General features: G+C 33.2%; 4 protein-coding genes across 5 annotated transcripts in view; 1 reads left to right on the top strand and 3 right to left on the bottom strand.

The window, feature by feature from the left end:
• LOC111418234 (ribonuclease 3 drosha) overlaps positions 1–471 on the bottom strand; it is a 24,919-nt gene extending 24,448 nt beyond the window's left edge. The window contains exon 1 of the mRNA XM_023050726.2: positions 47–471. The gene's annotated coding sequence lies outside the window, so the exon portion shown is untranslated. The remainder of the gene's footprint in view (positions 1–46) is intronic.
• Positions 396–16,387, top strand: LOC111421767 (DNA mismatch repair protein spel1). 2 transcript variants are annotated; one of them, XM_071194915.1, is made up of 8 exons: positions 396–539; positions 623–672; positions 8,613–9,397; positions 14,180–15,491; positions 15,647–15,738; positions 15,789–16,011; positions 16,063–16,155; positions 16,212–16,387. In XM_071194915.1, exons 1-8 carry the CDS (start codon positions 503–505, stop codon positions 16,356–16,358), a joined length of 2,739 nt encoding a protein of 912 aa, XP_071051016.1. In that variant the 5' UTR covers positions 396–502; the 3' UTR covers positions 16,359–16,387. The 2 variants fall into 2 exon arrangements, with proteins under 2 accessions (XP_071051016.1, XP_071051015.1); XM_071194914.1 differs by lacking the exon at positions 396–539 and having other exon boundaries at positions 556–672.
• Positions 685–4,143, bottom strand: LOC111418242 (putative uncharacterized protein DDB_G0277255). The gene is made up of 2 exons (XM_023050741.2): positions 4,057–4,143; positions 685–3,960 (listed from the first exon to the last, which is right to left on the bottom strand). The coding sequence occupies exon 2, from the start codon at positions 3,937–3,939 to the stop codon at positions 757–759; it is 3,183 nt and encodes a 1,060-aa protein (XP_022906509.2). The 5' UTR covers positions 3,940–3,960; positions 4,057–4,143; the 3' UTR covers positions 685–756.
• LOC111421768 (uncharacterized) lies at positions 16,209–17,778 on the bottom strand. Its single transcript, XM_023054953.2, has 3 exons — positions 17,611–17,778; positions 17,314–17,563; positions 16,209–17,261 (listed from the first exon to the last, which is right to left on the bottom strand). The coding sequence occupies exons 1-3, from the start codon at positions 17,698–17,700 to the stop codon at positions 16,396–16,398; spliced, it is 1,206 nt and encodes a 401-aa protein (XP_022910721.2). The 5' UTR covers positions 17,701–17,778; the 3' UTR covers positions 16,209–16,395.
• Between the last annotated feature and the right edge of the window lie 220 nt (positions 17,779–17,998).

Genomic DNA, 17,998 nt, shown 5'->3' on the forward strand with positions numbered 1-17,998 from the left:
AACAACAATAAACAAATAAATTACAAAATCTATTTTATTAACTTACTAAAATGTAATAAATACACATATTTATTTTTATTATTTTGAGGCACAGAGTATACAGAGGCCGGACTCCGGCGACTCAGGTGGGTAACCTTATGTTCTATAGACCTTGAAGTTAAGCATCTTTAAGCATCTGGAAATCTGTGTTTTGAGGTTATGTTTAGACGTCAATTGATTTTTGATGTTGATAAAATAGTAAATTGTAATAATTTAAATTTAAATAATAAACATAAATTTACATTAAAATTTAATTGTAGTTAACTACAATAATTGTTTATTTATATATTATAATTTAAATTTGAAATTTTACTCTAATTAACGATTACTGTACTACTGTTCTGTGCGATTACTACATTATCGACTTGAATTTTACCGGTTATTTTGACATTTATTTAATTTAATCGTTAAATTTCGACGATTTTTTAAGTTATTATCGATTGTTGCAGTGCAAATTCCAAAAATGACGAACGTAGAACCGCTACAAGCGTTAAACATGGGTAAAAATAAATCGTTACTTCCTTACTTAAAATGTTCTCTCGGAAATTCTATCCTAACCTAACTTTTTTTGCGTTTCTTTCAGATCCATCCCAACAACAAGGTTTTGTAAGGTTTTACAGAAATTTGCCAGAGGTAAAACAACAATTATAAAAAAAAATCATTCAATTTATTGCGTTACAAAATTAAATACAAAACTAAAAGTCTTAAAAAAAAATCTTAACCTATCGATTGAACCTTGTCTTTCACCGTATTAAATCCACCAGTTATCTTTCCACCCAATTTTTTCCAAAATCCGGGTTGTTGCGTGGTCGTTTCTTCAATTTTTTCTTCTGGCTTAGAAAAAACCTCTTCAACTTGAGCAATTTGGGTTTGTTTGGGAAAATCTTCCGTTTGTTGAATTAACCCAGAATTTAATGGTGTATATGAATGCTGTGATAAATCTTCAGTTTTTTGAGTTAAATCAGAAGTTTGTTCATCAAAATGGCGAAAATCTTCAGTTTGTTGATTTAAATCAGCATGTTGAGGTTTAAAATAAGTTTGTTTATTTACTTTTTCAAGTTGTTGAGTTAAATCTTCAGTTTGTTGAGTTAAATCTTCCGTTTGTTGAATTAAATCAGCATGTTGAGGTTTAAAATAAGTTTGTTTATTTATATTTTCAAGTTGTTGAGTTAAATCTTCGGTTTGTTGAGTTAAATCTTGGGTTTGTTGATTTAAATCTTGAGTTTGTTGATCAAAATGACGAAAATCTTGATTTTGTTGAGTCAAGCCAGCTAATTGTTTTGAAATATCTTGGTTTAATTGTTCCAATTTTTGTGTTTGTTGATTTAAATCATTTGATGGAGTTTTTGGGGTTGTTCTACTTGTAACAACATCTCGAGCTTTTGGTTTATCGGTTGGTGTATTTTCCAAAGGTGCAACTTCAAGATCCGGTGACATATCACCTCGAACTTTTGGTGGTTTAATATTTTTGGGTGTCGATGTGGCTTCGTCACTTTGCATACAATCTTCAGTTTGCTGGTAATCAACCTCCCGATAACCACTCTTCATCTGATAATTATTATAACTTCCACCTTGTACTCCATACCCGGACGGATACGTATAAGTCGGGTTAAAAGTAATTTTTGCATTCGAAGTATAAGTTTTTGACTTGGTTGAAGAAGCGATTAATTGTTCCCGGAGTTGTCGCAATAAATCGTTCATTAATAAACGAAGCATTTCCTCGCTAATTCGTCCGCCGGAACCTCCACTTGAATAAATCGTAAATGAATAACCCCCATTGATTCCGTGCTCCCTCAAAACTTGTTCTACTCGCCTTGAAAAGTTTTGTTTAAACTCTTCGGTTAAATCAACGGTGTGAGATGAGCCATATTTTTCTTGATCACGTTGTTTTTGAGACAAAACTTGAAGTTGGTTAGTTAAATCACTCCTTAATTCTTCATCAATTCTCGAAATTTCGGATGAGGAAAGTTGAGAAGACGATTCCATTTGAGGCCTGGAAACTTGTTGGTAAGTTGATTCACGATTGGATTGCGATGAAGAGTAGGTATTTGATGTTGATGGATAAGAACTTGATGGATAAGTATTCGATGGATGTTGATTTGATGGATAAGAGCCTAATGGATAAGTACTTGATGGATTTGTATTTGATGGATACGAACCCGACTGATAATTATTAGGATAAGAATTTCGGGGAAGAGAATCACTATTTGGATATATATACCCAGGTCGTTGAGTATTTGGTTTATTAAAATCAATTTCTTCAACTTGTTGTTGATCAAAATTTGTTTTTGGATAACTTCCCGTCGGATTACTTGGATATCTATTTATATTGTGATAATTAACATCGTCAGTTTCTTGATTTGGCTTATTTTGGCTTGGATACCGATTAATTCCATAAGTAGAACTGCTTGAATATTGACTTTGACTTGAATGTTGACTTGAATATTGATTATTATTATCACTCGGATAAGTTCCCCAAGAATTCGCCGTTTGACTTTGACTTCTTGTTCTAGTTTCGTATTGAGTCCTTTTCTGGGAATAAGTCGTTTCTTGATTGCGAACCTCCCGTGTTAATTTATCCAATAAATTTTTTTCGACTTGTCGTTTTAAGTTGTCTAAATCTTCAGCTTTATAATTCGCAATATTCGCGTTAACGTTCCAAGTGCTAAAATAGTAACCATTTTTTTCTTCTTGCAACCCGTAAGCGTTTCTTAAAGCGTTTTGGATTTCCATTGAAATATTTTGTTTTAATTCGTGGGTTAAATCATTCAAGATGACGGTGTAATCTGGTTGATAATAACTTTTGTATGTGTCATCATTCATGTATTTAGTTTTTAAGAGTGTTAAAGCTCGATTTAAAATCATATCTAATTCATTTTGAGCGTTGCTTGTTACATCAACTAATTGCTGACTTGGGCGAATTGTTGGAATTGATGGTTTTGTGTACATAGTTGTGTGTGCTCTCGAGGAATAATCACTTGATGAAGATACATCTTGAGAAGGATACCTCGGATAGTTAGGTTGGGAGTAAATGGGTTGATTGTAACTGTTTCCGAAAGAATGACTTCCACTTGAGCTATAAGATGATTTTGTTGATGATGATGATGAAGACGAACTTGTTTTATATTCCCGTTTTAATTGATCCAAAAGATTCGTTCGAACCTGTTGCGTTAAATCCTCTAATTCTTGAGTATTATAATTTGGTTTCATTTGAGACCCAGAGTAAGAATAAGAACCTCTTTGGGTTTGACTTCCATATTGGGCGTTCAATTCTTCTTGTAAACTCCTTGTTAAATTCGCTCTTAATTCATCCTCTAAGCTTCTTATTTCATTTTCAACTCCAACGCTTGAAAATGACGTTGAATGTTGATCATAACCGGATCTTCTTTGTTCGGAAATCGCTCTCGATAATTGACTAGATAAACTGTTTTGAAGTTTTTGAGTTAAATCTAAAAGATTCGATTGAGTGTCATAATTTCCTCCTTGCAATTGATTTTGTCCCCCAGAAACCGTGTAAGTTCCCGAGTAAGAAATATGTTTTCTTTGCCCCGATATAGACCCTGTTACATCATCCGGATTTGTACCATAACCCAAATTTTGATTCTGATAGCGACCGCTAGACCCAGAAGAAAATTGGCTCCCCCCAAATCCCGACTCAATCGGTTCTTGTGAATTTGGATTTCTATACTCGGTATGTTGAGAATAAGCGTTCACTTTAGGATCATTTCTCCCCGATAAATCTCCATGGACCGAAGAAAATTCTTCGTCGTCCGCTTTATGTTGGAGTTCGTTATTTTTATACGAAGATTTTGATGATTTGTATTCGTATTGTTTATGGTAATATCCTTCTTGCAACGAAAGAGATATTCCAAAAATTGTTAATAATAATAGCGTTTTCATTCTGTTTTTGGTGGTTTTAATCTACAAAAAAAAATGGCTTTTGAACTTTAAGGATTAAAAATTTAATTTTAAAATATGATGTAATTATGATAATTACCAAAAAAAATTTAAACTCACCCAAAAAATTAACACTTAATATAACACTTTTTCATTGAAACTTTTTTCGCAACTAACCAATTCCGCTCTTCATCTTCGATTTATATACTCGGTTGAGAATCGAGAAATTATCACGTCTCCCACCACATTACAAAAAAATTTCATAAAAATTATTACAATTAAATCAAAAAAAATAATAACAATAAGATTTTTATTTAATTAAAACAATTTAGCTTATAATTTTTTTGCAACATTTTCGAAAACTACCTATATTTTCTCTTCTTAATTGTTTTTTTGTGTATATTTCTTAGAAATTAAAGGTCAACATCGCAGATTATCTGTTTCGACCCAATAAAACGTCGTCAGAGAAATGGAGTTAAGGGTCAAAGCGTGTTCTAAATAACTCAAGAGAAAAATAAACCATTATTGATACGTTTTACGGATTGCAATTTGATTAATTACGAGACGGTTTTGATAAATTGGTTTATTTTAAAAATGATGAACTCGATTTTTTTAATCAAACTATTCTAGAAATAAATCTTATTAAAAAAATATCTTATATTAAAGTGTTATACGGAATTTTACATTATTTATGATCCATTGTTTTCTAGAAATCATAACTAAAAATAGATGAATATAAACTTAATATTATCAAAGAGTTCAATCAAAAATGAAAATTTTTGAATTGGCAGAGAAGTTTAATTAATCTATCGGAATCAACAGTCAGAACAAGTATAAAAGATAATGAAAAAATTCTCGAAGCTGTAAAAAATACCTCAATCTTTGAAACAATGTTAAAAATATGGTGTATACAGGGTGTTCCGGTGACTCGGGGCATAAAATTAACCTCATATACTAGAGCAAAAATGATGACGATTCGTGAAAAAAAAATTATTATAAAAGTCTTCAAATGGCCAAAATATGGGCCATCAAAGTTCAGAAATTTTAAGACATTTTTCTAAATATTTTCAATACCATTTATGGTAGAGCGTTGAAATTTGGTACAGGGTAAACAAATATCAAGCAGAATCATTGAATCAATTTTGACTTTGATCGGGCTGCGGCAACCATGCTATACAGGCTGTCCCTAAAATTTGTTTGCTCAGAACTTTTTTGTTCACTCGTAACCCTACATTTATTTTTGTACTCTTTAATAGAAAATTTATTTTAGAAACTTTTATCACTCTTTGAAAATTTTGATAATATTGACGGTTTTCGAGTTATACGCGAAAATGTTAAGCTTTGATTTCAATCGTAACAAACAAAAAAAAGAAACATATTCCGCAAGATCCGAGTTGGCGATGACAATTGAAAAACGAACTGAGCTAATAACCATAAATTGCATAAATTCCTAAGTGCAGATTTAGTTAAATCCAGTGTTAATTTATTTTACTTGAATAAAAGAATGTATTCTCCAAAACGATAAATTTAATTTTCACGGTAACAACAAACAAGAACAATAATTTTAACAAGAACAATAAAATTATAAACAAAGAGTAATAAATAAAAAAGAAGAAAAAAATACTAAAGCAGATGTTCAAAAACACTGCCTGATATCGCCGTCTTAAATTAAAGCGCACTCTGCGGAGAACATTGATCTCAGTTCGAAATTGATCAAATGAATCAACAATTTGCAACCTCAGTGGATCAACTGAAGTTATTTCAACGCAGTAAACTAGTGGTTTAACGCGTTCCCATAAATAAAAATCTACAGGTGTAAGATCCGGAGATCGGGGGGCCAACTTATGGGTGCACCTACTCCTCGTCCAATCCACCGTCCCGGAAAACGTTCCCTCAGAAATTCTTGGACAGCCTGTATGCTATGCGCAGGAGCACCATCCTGCATATACCATATTGCTTGCCTTGTGTTTAAAGGAATGTCATCTAAAAAATCATCTAATTCTTCTAAATGTCGCCTGTATGTATGTCCATCCAGCCTTGATGGCAAGAAAACGGGTCCAATAATTACATCGCCCACAATGCCAGCCCAAACGTTATGAGAAAATCTCCATTGTGATTTCCAAGTTTTCATAAATCTTGGATTTTCGTCCGCCCAACTATGTAAATTTCTCAAATTGAAGATTCTATCTTTAGAAAAAGTGGATTCATCTGTAAAAAGTACTTTTTCTAAAAACTGATCATCAATTTGGATTTTGTGCTGCATTATTTGGCAATATGCCAAATGCGCAGACTGGCCAATTGCCAGTCTGCGCATTGAAATCGAAGCTTAATATTTTCGCGTATAACTCGGAAACGGTCAATGTTATCAAAATTTTCAAAGAGTGATAAAAGTTTCTAAAATAAATTTTCTATTAAAAAGTACAAAAATAAATGTAGGGTTACCAGTGAACAAAAAAGTTCTGAGCAAACAAATTTTAGGGACAGCCTGTATAGCATGGTTGCCGCAGCCCGATCAAAGTCAAAATTGGTTCAATGATTTTGCTTGATATTTGTTTACTCTCTACCAAATTTCAACGCTCTACCATAAATGGTATTGAAAATATTTAGAAAAATGTGTTAAAATTTCTGAACTTTGATGGCCCATATCTTGGCCATTTGAAGACTTTTATAATAATTTTTTTCATTTTTGCTCTACTATATGAGGTTAATTTTATGCCCCGAGTCACCGGAACACCCTGTATATAATCAAGTAAGAGTAAAAAATTGACCCGTTGATCAGAACACGGTGTGCTCTCAAGCTAAATTTATTTTTGAGAAATTAAAAAAAGAATCCGGGGGGCGGCCAAAGATGAAATGTTTAATGCTAGTTTATCTTAGTTTGTAATTGGTATAGCATCGCAGAAAGTGGAGATACGCAACGCAATGATAGAAGAAGGTGGCTTTACCAGCCAAACTATATTCAACGTAGATGAAACTGGTCTATTCTGGGAAAAAATGCCTAAAAGAACTTTTATCGCGCGTGAAGAGAAAACTTTTCCAGCTTTTAAAGCCGCCAAAGATCGATTGACAGTGATGGTTAGCACGAATGCTAAATTAAAACCTCTTTTAATTTATCGCTCACAAAATCCAAGAGCTTTAAAAAATAAATCTAAAACTGGGCTGCCCGTGATTTAGAAATGAAATGCGAAAGCTTGGGTAACAGCTTCTCTTTTTGAAGTCTGGTTTGGTCATCACTTCATACCTGAAGTCGAACGTTATTGCTAATCCCATTTAAAGCGATGTTATTAATCGAGTCATCCTTCTGTAACTCTAATTAATTTCGACCCACGTGTGAAAGTTGTATTTTTGACACCAAATACAACTGGTTTGCTTCAACTGATAATAAGAGACGATTGTTTGCGCATCTACACGAAGCTACGAGACAAAATAATGACCTTTCTGTTGAAAACTTTTGGAAGTAATTCAATGTTTTAGATGCCGTGAGAATTATTGGACAATCTTGGAATGAAATTTCACAAAAAACTTTAAATGGCATCTGGAAAAAATTGTGTCCATTTTTTTTTCACCACTAAATGCCAGAAAGAATGAACGTCAGATCCTGATCAAATTGATAATGTGATTGAACAAGTGGTCGATCTTAATTAAGCCAGACAATTAAATTTAGAGGTGATGACGTTCAGGAACTGCTGGATTGACATAATCAGGTGTTGACAATTGATGAGCTTGTAGAAATGCGTGACCAAGAAGAAGAGCAAGACATTGAACAATCTAATTCTTTATACATAAACAAGGATTTATAATATTCATACTCATTTTAATTTATAAAATCATGATCTAAACTCAGAAATGGGATGAACAACGGATATATTTAGACTTAGAACTTGGAACATCAAATCCTGGAACAAGAAAAATGAAGAAGCATCTCGTCAAATCGTTAGTTGACCTCAAATTTTCATAATTTATTTATAACACTTTTTGATCACGAAATCAAGCACAAGAACACCTTTCAGAGTATAAACGGCCATCAATCAATGATATATTATATCATCACCACCGGACATGAATCATTTGATTTCTGAACGAATCATTCGTATGAAGAGTTTCGCAACACTCTGTACATTGGAGGATTGTGATATTGTAGGTTGTGACTTATTGTCGCACCCTATAGGGATTATAAAAACTGAAAACCTTCTACACAGACTATTGGGGCTCATTTGTAAGATTTTAACGCCACTAAATTAGTTAAAATCACCCGTTGAATTATTTTTCCATCGTTTTCATTGTTGAATAGACAAGATCATTATTTTATTATAAAAAAACTTCATTCAAGAATCTTATTTTTTAAGTCACGTTCTGAAAGTCATTATGTAATCAACAGAAATAGTACTCCTATTTAGTTTATGACTTTTACATTTTAAAGCAACCTGTATCATCCTGTTCGATCATCTTTATGAATGAATTTATCTTTAACCTGTGGGTTTATTATTAATAACAAACATTCTCAGAACAATTTAAATTGGAAATACCCCAAATTTGGTAATATTTTAAAAGGCGGATTTAAAAAATAAAAAAATTGGGGTCATTATCAAGACTTTTTCCTTGATCCACAAAAACAATTCTTTTAAATTAATCTTAATAACAAAAAAATTATTATTTTTTTCTTTTTTTTTTTTTAGAACATCTCTGCTACAGTAAGATTTTTTAATCACTCCGATTATTACACGGTCCACGAGGACGATGCAAAATTAGCCTCAGAAACAATTTTCGGCAATAAAATAATTAAATACATGGGTTTAGAACCGAAATTGAGTTACTTGGTTTTAAGCAGAGGAAATTTCGAAAAGTTCATCAAAGAATTACTTCTTGTTAAACAATACCGAGTTGAAGTTTACACAAAACCCTCAACGCAAAGTCGCCAAAACACTTGGTCGTTAGAATATAAAGGATCCCCAGGAAATTTAAGCCAATTCGAAGACATTTTATTTGATAATTCCGGAAATACCGTTTTTAATTCGACCATAATGTGTATCAAAAACATTAAGGCAAATAATTTAGGTGTAGCTTGTATAAATACAACGGAATCAACATTTTTCTTAACCGAATTTATCGATAACGAATTCCACACTCAACTCGATGCGTTAATCGCACAAATTGGCCCGAAGGAGTGTATAATACCCCAAGGGGATTCACCCGAATTGGTGTCGTTAAAAAAAATTCTTGATCGTTGCAACATTTTGGTTGTTCGATTAAAAAAGAATGAATTTTCCGGTGACGAAATCGATCAAGATTTAAATAGATTACTCTTTTTTAATGAAGGCCAACAAAGAAATTATATGGCTTTACCTTCGGCTGATTTAAAACATGCTTTAGGTAGTTTACAAGCTGGGATTAAATACTTAAATTTAACTGGGGATGAAAATAATTTTAATCAATATAAAATTTCAACAGCTGATATTCATCGGTAAGATTAATATAACCCGTTTATGCCCAGAGTTCCAATAATGGAACACCCCCGTTTTTCTCCCCTCCACGCTTTGTTGTTACGTTTTCAGTAAACACATTGATTAGTGAGAGTGATTGTTTGACGAATTATTGTGCCTTTAATGTGTAGAAAAAGTTGGAAATTTCTATCGTAAAAAATGGCTGGTTAAAGGTAAGTGACATTTCCTGTTATTAAACTAATATTATCTATTATTTTGGGTTGTGTTTATTGCCCTAACAATTTTCAACACATTTCCATATATCATCTATAATAACAAATAGGATAAGTACAAAAAACACACTTTTTCCCAAAAGTTCCAATAATGGAACTATGCTAAACAGGTCCATAAAGATTTTTAATAATTTCAGACCCGTCACAACTGCAGAACTTATTGAAGTAATAGAAGACACTGACGAAGAGGCAAATAGGGACAACGAACCTTTGTCAGAAATACAAACGAAGTTACCAAAAAAAAACTGGCAATAATCCGATCTTATTTCTGAATTCCGAACTTTGAGCAACTGATGCAATCAGCACCCATTCCTTCTAATCCGGTGGAATGCTTTGAACTTGTTCTTGATGATAATATTACATCATTTTTGGCAGAAGTAACGACGTTATATGCACAGCAAAAGGTGAACTTAATTTCCGAGATTCCAATGATGAAATAAAGTGTTTTTTGGCCATACTACTATTATCTCTCTATTGTGTTGTTCCTAAATGTAGTATGTGGTGGGAGTTAGGAACCGAGTCTTGCAATATGGCACTAATGAATATTATGAGAAGAAATAAAATAAATTACCGAAAAAAAAACTGGCAAAATCCGATCTTTTTCCTGGATTTCCAAACTTTGAGAAACCAATGCAATCAGCACCCATTCCTTCTGATCCGGTGGAATGCTTTGAGCTTTTTGTTGATAGTATTATATCATCTTTGGCAGAAATGACGACGTTATATCCACAGCAAAAGGGTGAACTTCATTTCCGAGATTCCAATGAAGAAATAAAGTGTTTTTGGCCATACTACTAGTATCTGTCTATTGTGTTGTTCCTAGATGTAGAATGTGGTGGGAGCTAGGAACCGAATCTTACAATATGGCACTAATGAATTCTATGAGAAGAAATAGATTCGAAATGCTAAAAAGTTATCTCCACTGTGCTAATAATAATAACGAAAAATTGATGCAAATGCTTAATTCAAAATTTTTGAAATACTCAGATCTCCAAGAAAGGCTGAGTGTTGAAAGTATGGTTCCATACTTTGGTAAGTATGGGGCAAAACAATTTTTAAAAGGAAAGCTGATACGATACATTTACAAGATGTGGTGTCTCTACGAACCTCTTGGGTATTTGATGCAATTTGAACCATACCATTTACTTCAGCGGATAAAGAAGAAACTGCGACAACCACAAAAACGTAAGGAAAGCAACTATAAAAGAACCAGCATTTGGTGTAGGAGAGTTTGCTTTACTTGGATTTGGGAAAAGTGTCCCACAATGCCTTCAAAAGTGGCAGAAAAGAAGGACAGAGGTGTCTATGACTATTGTACCTACAGATGTTGCCAATCAACTAACCGTTACAAGCTGGCATGATAATAGAATAGTTCTGATAATCAGTACTTATGAATCTACGCTTTCAGAATGTAGAGTAGAAAGGTGGATATCAAAACAGAAAAAAAGGTTGCCAGTTGTGTAACCTCATGTAGTAGCTCAATACAATAAATTTATGGGCGGTGTAGACAGGATGGATGAGAACATAGACAACTACAGGATTTCCATTAGATAGAAAAAGTGGTGGTTGGGAATTTTTGTGTTTTGTGTCGATATTGCAGTGCACAACGGATGGCAACTATACAGGGTGTCTCAGCGAGACCGGTCATTAGACGTTTCTGGGGTTCTGGCGAAAATAAAAATTTGAGAATTCAGACTTAAGTATTATCAATTACGATCTCTTCGTCTAAAACATTTTCAGATTTCTTGCACTTCCGGTTATACCGGAAGTCGCCACCAACTTTATTTTTTTAAATGGAACACCTTGTATATTTTTACATATTTGGATTTGTCTGTTTTCAAGGTTTATAAATAACTTTACTTTTTGCAATTTGATTCGGTCGTTCTCGAGTTATTCGAATTTTTCTAGAAAAATCTGCTCTAGCAGACATTTGTTCAAAAAATCAGAAAACACTCAATTTTTGGGATACTAATTTAGGATTGAGAACATGCTTAAGCAACATGATGGAGTATGTTTTGGTGCCGAGAACTGCGGTCTAGAACGTTTGATCACTTTACCATGGCACGTTAACTTTTCAAAATTAGGAAGTACCATAACTTCATTTTTTTAAATGGCACCTCCCATATTTTATTTTTTAGTCGTCTTCGGTGTCTCATTCTATATTTTTTATATCCCATATGGCCCATACCTAATATTAATAGTTTGGGAGATAATTAGGGTTTATTGAAAAATGCACACATATCATATGGATATTTAGCCTAGTGTGCCATGAAAAACAAACCTTCTCAATGAGTTCTTGTCAAAGACTCACTTGTTTACGTCATTTGATGCATGTGAGCTAATAATTATCTGTTATGTCCCTTAATATTAGTACTGAAACGAGTTAAAATCGATAACAATAACGAAAGTAATATTTACACAAATCAAGAAATTCTTAATTTATTTTTTTTGCATGAAAAGCGCTACAAAGTTCGTAGTATGATTCCCAGATCTTCTTTGGCAGCTCGAATTGAGGTGTTGGAGACTGGGCTCGAAATAAGCCAAGGTATTCACCTCTTCCGTTGCATTATCTACTAAATTTTTTAGTCTGTTTAACACGTGATTAATTCATCCAAAATGCAAAAAATTTGCTTCTATTCCTCTAAATTTACCTTCTGTCATCGGAGATAAATGTGGATAATTTTCATTAAACATTCTGCAAGTTCTACTAAGAACTTTGTCGGACTTTTCGTGCACAAAAAATAAATTATGGATTTCTTCATTTGTATAAACATTATTTACGTTATTAATATCCATTTTAACTGGTTTTAGACTCACAAGCATCAAACAACCTAAATTAGACTTTGACGTTTATCAATAAGTCATTAAACATTTGTTTTCCATGGCACACTAGGTTAATATCCATATGATATGTGAGCATTTTTCAAAAAGCCCTAATTATTTCTCAAACTATTACTGTTAGGCATAGAACATATGGAATATAAAAGATGTAAAATGAGACGCCGAAGACGACTAAGTAATAAAATATGGGGGGTGCCATTTAAAAAAATAAAGTTATGGTGCTTCCAAATTTCGAAAAGTTAACGTATCATAGTAAAGTGACCAAACGATCTAGACAGCTGTTCTCGGCACCAAAACATACTCCATCATGTTGTTTAAGCATGTTCTGAATCCTAAATTGATATCTCAAAAATTGAGTGTTCTATGATTTTTTGAACAAATGTCCGCTGGAGCAAATTTTTCTAGAAAAATCCGAATAACTCGAGAATTGCTGGTTCAAATTGCAAAAAGTAAAGTTATTTATAAACCTTCAAAACAGACAAATCCAAATATGTAAAAATATACAGGGTGTTCCATTTAAAAAAATAAAGTAGGTGGCGACTTTCGGTATAACCGGAAGCGCTAGAAATCTGAAAATATTTTAGATGAAGAGAACGTAATTGATAATACTTAAGTCTGCATTCTCAAATTTTTTGTTTGGCCAGAACCCCAGAAACGTCTAATGACCGGTCTCGCTGAGACACCCTGTATAAAAAAGGACTTGGGTAAAAAATGGATTATTTGCATTTTCGAAGAATAGTTGTGCAAACGTATTTACAAAAATTGAAAAGAATTGGCTTCAAGAGTGCCAACGCAAGTGCGATTTGAAGAAAGCAACCACTGGATTGTCTACGCAAAAAAAAACACAAGATAGTCTTGTCAAAAATGTAAAGTCAATCTGTATGATACACTTCCACAAAAGATGGAGCATAATAGTATAATTTCAATATATTTATTGTTAAAGTTTATGTTGATTTGATTGAGAAAGGACATGGTCCCGTTCATGCCGACATAACATTAAAAAAAAACGAAAAAATAGTATTTTGTTAAAAATAATGCTTGCAGTCAGTTACAAAGAATAAAAACTGCACCAAAATGACAATGAATGGCTAAACCCGAAACTTTCTATTTCTAGGTCTAGTGTTAGTTCTAGTTTTAATTGGTAGAAATCAACGAAATCGTACTATACGGTCTTTTTAATGGTCTTTTTAACTTAATGGTCTTTCGGGAAAGACCATTCCCGACGAACTCCTGATGATGATATTATAAATATCGAAACCGGTTGAGTGAATAAATTTATATCACCGTAAAGTACGATTTCGTTGATTTCTACCATTTACAATTTGGGTGGTAAATACCGAAGAAAATTTCCTTATATCTAGTTTTAATTGTTGTGCAGCGCTAGAATCATTCGCATTTAGCCGTTTTTAGAGACGTGCGGCTAAACCCAAATGATTCTACTTCTAGGTACAATGTTAGTTCTACATAGTAACAGTACTAGTGTAAAACTAGAACTAACACTACAACTAGAAACATTGTTTCATTAATGGAACATTCAAAAAAACAACGAAAAAATAGTATTTTCTTAAAAATAATGCTTGAAGTCAGTTACAAACGATAAAACTGCACCAAAACGACACAAAAATTAATTCGGGCATAAACGGGTTAAATGTATTAAATTATTTTTTTGTACTAAATGTTTTCTTTCAGATATGTTCGATTAGATACTGCAGCTTTAAATGCTTTAAATTTATTTCCAAAACCATCAACATCCGCTCGGAGTAAATCCGACAGCATATTTGATGTTTTGGATAATTGCTCAACGGCTCAAGGGCGCAGATTATTAGAACAATGGATTAAACAACCACTAAGAGATATTAATATTATTAATGAACGCTTAGAAGTTGTTGAAGCTTTAGTTAAAAATGCTGAGGCTCGTTCAATATTATCTTCGGGCTGTTTAACTCGAGTACCCGATGTCTTAGTTTTAGCAAAAAAATTATCGAATAAAAAAGCCACTTTACAAGATTGTTACAAAATTTACCAAGTTATTGAAAGTATCCCTGGGATGTTGAGCATCTTAAAAAACGTTGATAACAAATTCATAAACGGGATGTTAATTAACCCGATTACGGACGTTTATAACGATTTAGAAAAATATCAAGCGATGATCGAACAAACTTTAGATTTCAATCTAATAGATCGCGGTGAATTTTTCATAAAACCCAGTTACGATGAAGATTTAACAGAATTAAATGAAAAAAAATTAGAGGTCGAAGAAAAAATACAAAAAGTCTTCAAAAAGGCTTCAAACGATTTAGGTCTAGATATGGATAAAGTTTTAAAACTGGAATGTAACGATCAACACGGTTATTATTTTCGTATAACATTAAAAGAAGAATCGGCTCTTCGCAACAATAAAAGTTATCGAATAATCGATGCGATTAAAGGCGGAGTTAGATTTACAAACGACCGTTTATCCGATTTAAACGAAACCTACCAAAACAATAATCAACTTTACGAGAAACAACAAAAACACGTCGTTGATGAAATATTAACCGTCGCTTCCGGTTATGCGGATTCTATAAGAAATTTGAATTTATTAACAGCCCAAGTTGACGTGTTAGTATCATTCGCAACGGCTGCTACTTCCGCTCCAATAACATACACAAAACCAAAACTATTTCCGGAAGGAACAGGTATTTTAAAGTTGTTTAAAGCGAGACATCCTTGTTTAGAAAAACAAGATGATTGTTGTTATATCCCGAATGATATCGATTTAAAACAAGATGAAAAAATTTTAAGCATTATTACCGGACCTAATATGGGGGGAAAAAGTACTTTTATGCGTAGCATTGGTACTTGCGTTTTATTAGCACACATCGGAAGTTTAGTTCCTTGTGAATCCGCTGAAATTTCTCTGGTTGATTGTATTTTAGCTAGAGTTGGAGCTGAAGATTGTGAATTAAAGGGATTAAGTACGTTTATGTTGGAAATGGTTGAAACTTCTGGAATTGTTAGGGTAAGTATAACGATGCCGAATATTTGTGTCTGCGCCATTACATAACGGAAAATCAAAACTAATCAGCTTACGCAATACTGGTTGGTTAGTTTTTCTGGTTTACACAAGTTGGTTAAACAAAAAATTACTAGGTTATTCACTTATGCACTTTTTAGAGTGCTACAAAAAACTCTTTAGTAATCATTGATGAATTAGGAAGAGGAACTTCGACTTACGACGGTTGTGGAATTGCTTGGGCAATAGCAGAGTAAGTATTAAATAAACTTAAAAATACTTGTAATACAAATTTTTTTAAAGGCATTTAGCTCGTGATATACAATCTTTCACATTATTCGCTACGCATTATCACGAAATAACCCAACTTTCCGAAACCATCCCCACCGTTTTTAATTTACACGCATCCGCTGTCGTAACAAAAACAACTATAACACCGTTGTATCAAATCAAAGAGGGGTCATGCGATAAAAGTTATGGTATTCATTGCGCTAGAATGGCAGAATTTCCTGTTGATGTTATTCAGGTTTGTAGCTTAGTTTTAAATGAGTATTAATTGAGTATGTAAATAATTTAGAACGCTATTGAACATCAAAAAAAACTGGAATTTGCAGAAGGGATGAAATACATCAACGATTATGAGCCAATTTTAAAAAGAAATGTTATTAATGTAAGAGTTAAAGTTATGTAGATTTAATTAAAAATTAATTTAAATTCAATTAATAGGAAGGTGATAAGCTACTTAAAGAAGTGTTAGATCAAATTAAATCGAAAGCAGCTAATTTAAACGATGAGGAGCTGATGAATGAACTAAAAAGAATTAAAGAAGAAGTGATGGGGAAAAATTTGTTTATAAAAGGATTATTAGAATAAGATTAAAAATAAAAAAAATTTCTTATAAATTTTTATCTCATTCAGCTGGAGGTGCTGCTTCTCCTTCAGCGGGAGCTGGAGCTTCTCCTTCGGCTGGAGCTGGTGTTTCTCCTTCAGCGGGAGCTGGTGCTTCTCCTTCAGCTGGAGCTGGCGCTTCTCCTTCAGCTGGAGCTTCTCCATCAGCGGGAGCTGGTGCTTCACCTTCAGCTGGAGCTACATCTCCTTCAGCTGGTGGTTCCCCTCCTTGTCCTCCACCACCTTCATCAGTTTCCCCACCTTCATCTCCTTCCGATTCAGTTAATGGAGGTGCTTCCGTTGTGACTTCAGAAGTAGCCATAGTAGTTAACGCATCTTCCCCATATAAATCATCTTCAACTGCGGAAACTGGAGGCGCAGTTTGAATTTGATCATCTGGAACAACTATCTTTAAAACATCTTGTAATACACCTAATGCGATAAACGACGGTCGATCAGAAACATCTGCTCCTTCTGCTTCTTCTTCTTCACTTTCGCTGTATTCTTCTGCGCTACGCGATTTCATTCGTTCCTGTTGAGCGATTTCTTCTTGTTCCTCGTATACTCTTTGTCCTTCTTCAAGTAATCGCCTCATAATTCTTCGGGTGTAATAACCTTTGTAAGCGGCTTTGATTAAAGTTGCGGCACGGTTTGCTTCTTCCATAGTAACCCCGGTGTGTCTGTAAAGGTAAATAGCGCTTCTTGCTGCTACTCGCCAATCAACTATTCCAGCTAACATTTGTCGTTCGCGCAAATGACGAAGTTTAAATTCTCTGAAAGCTCGTTGAATAATTGGTATTGCTGCGTTATCTTGGTCGAAATAATCTCCAAATTGATGGAGAATATCGATGATTAATTGGTGTTCTTCTTCTTCTTCATCCTGAACGGCTAAATTTTTATATTTTTGATTAATTTATTAAATTAAGATAATTATTATTACAAGCATAAACAACCGGTTCTTGTTTTATAGCCATATATCTCTTAAAAGCATCTTGAATGATATTTGCCATTCGATCAGCTTCATCTCTACTCATCCCAGTTTGTTGTAGTAATTCAACGGTCATCGTTGCAATTTGTATGATGCTATCAACCAATCTTGCAGCAACTCTTGCATTTTCTCTTGTGATCATCAAAGCATCAAGATAATCGGCTATAAATTCGTAGAAATGTTCTGGTTGGCTTCTAAGAACCTAATAAATTGTTTATTTAAAGGCAAAGGGGTAAAATGGATACAAACTTCTCTTGAAATATCGCTCATTAATTCTCGCAAACCTTCCGGGATTACGTAAACTAATTTTGCGCATCTTTTTTGTAGCGTTACATCCATTTTTAGATTGTGGTTTTAAAATTGAATGTAAATACATAAATTGATCGGCTTCAAAATTTGACACATTTTTTTGGTTTGGTTAAGGTTTTGTCCGATAGGTGGCGCTAAATTTTGTTTTATTTTGGTACAAAATTAAAAAGCGTAGTTTTATTTTATGAATAATGTAGGTATTTGAAATAGAATTTATTTAGAGAATAGATTATTATTATTACAGAAATTTGTTTATTTTAATACGTTATATTTGTAATTGCTTAGTAGATGGCGTAAGTATAGGTAAAAAAGAAATGTCAAAAATGAC

Source organism: Onthophagus taurus, chromosome 3, assembly GCF_036711975.1.
Source record: "Onthophagus taurus isolate NC chromosome 3, IU_Otau_3.0, whole genome shotgun sequence".
Taxonomy (NCBI): Eukaryota; Metazoa; Arthropoda; class Insecta; order Coleoptera; family Scarabaeidae; genus Onthophagus; species Onthophagus taurus.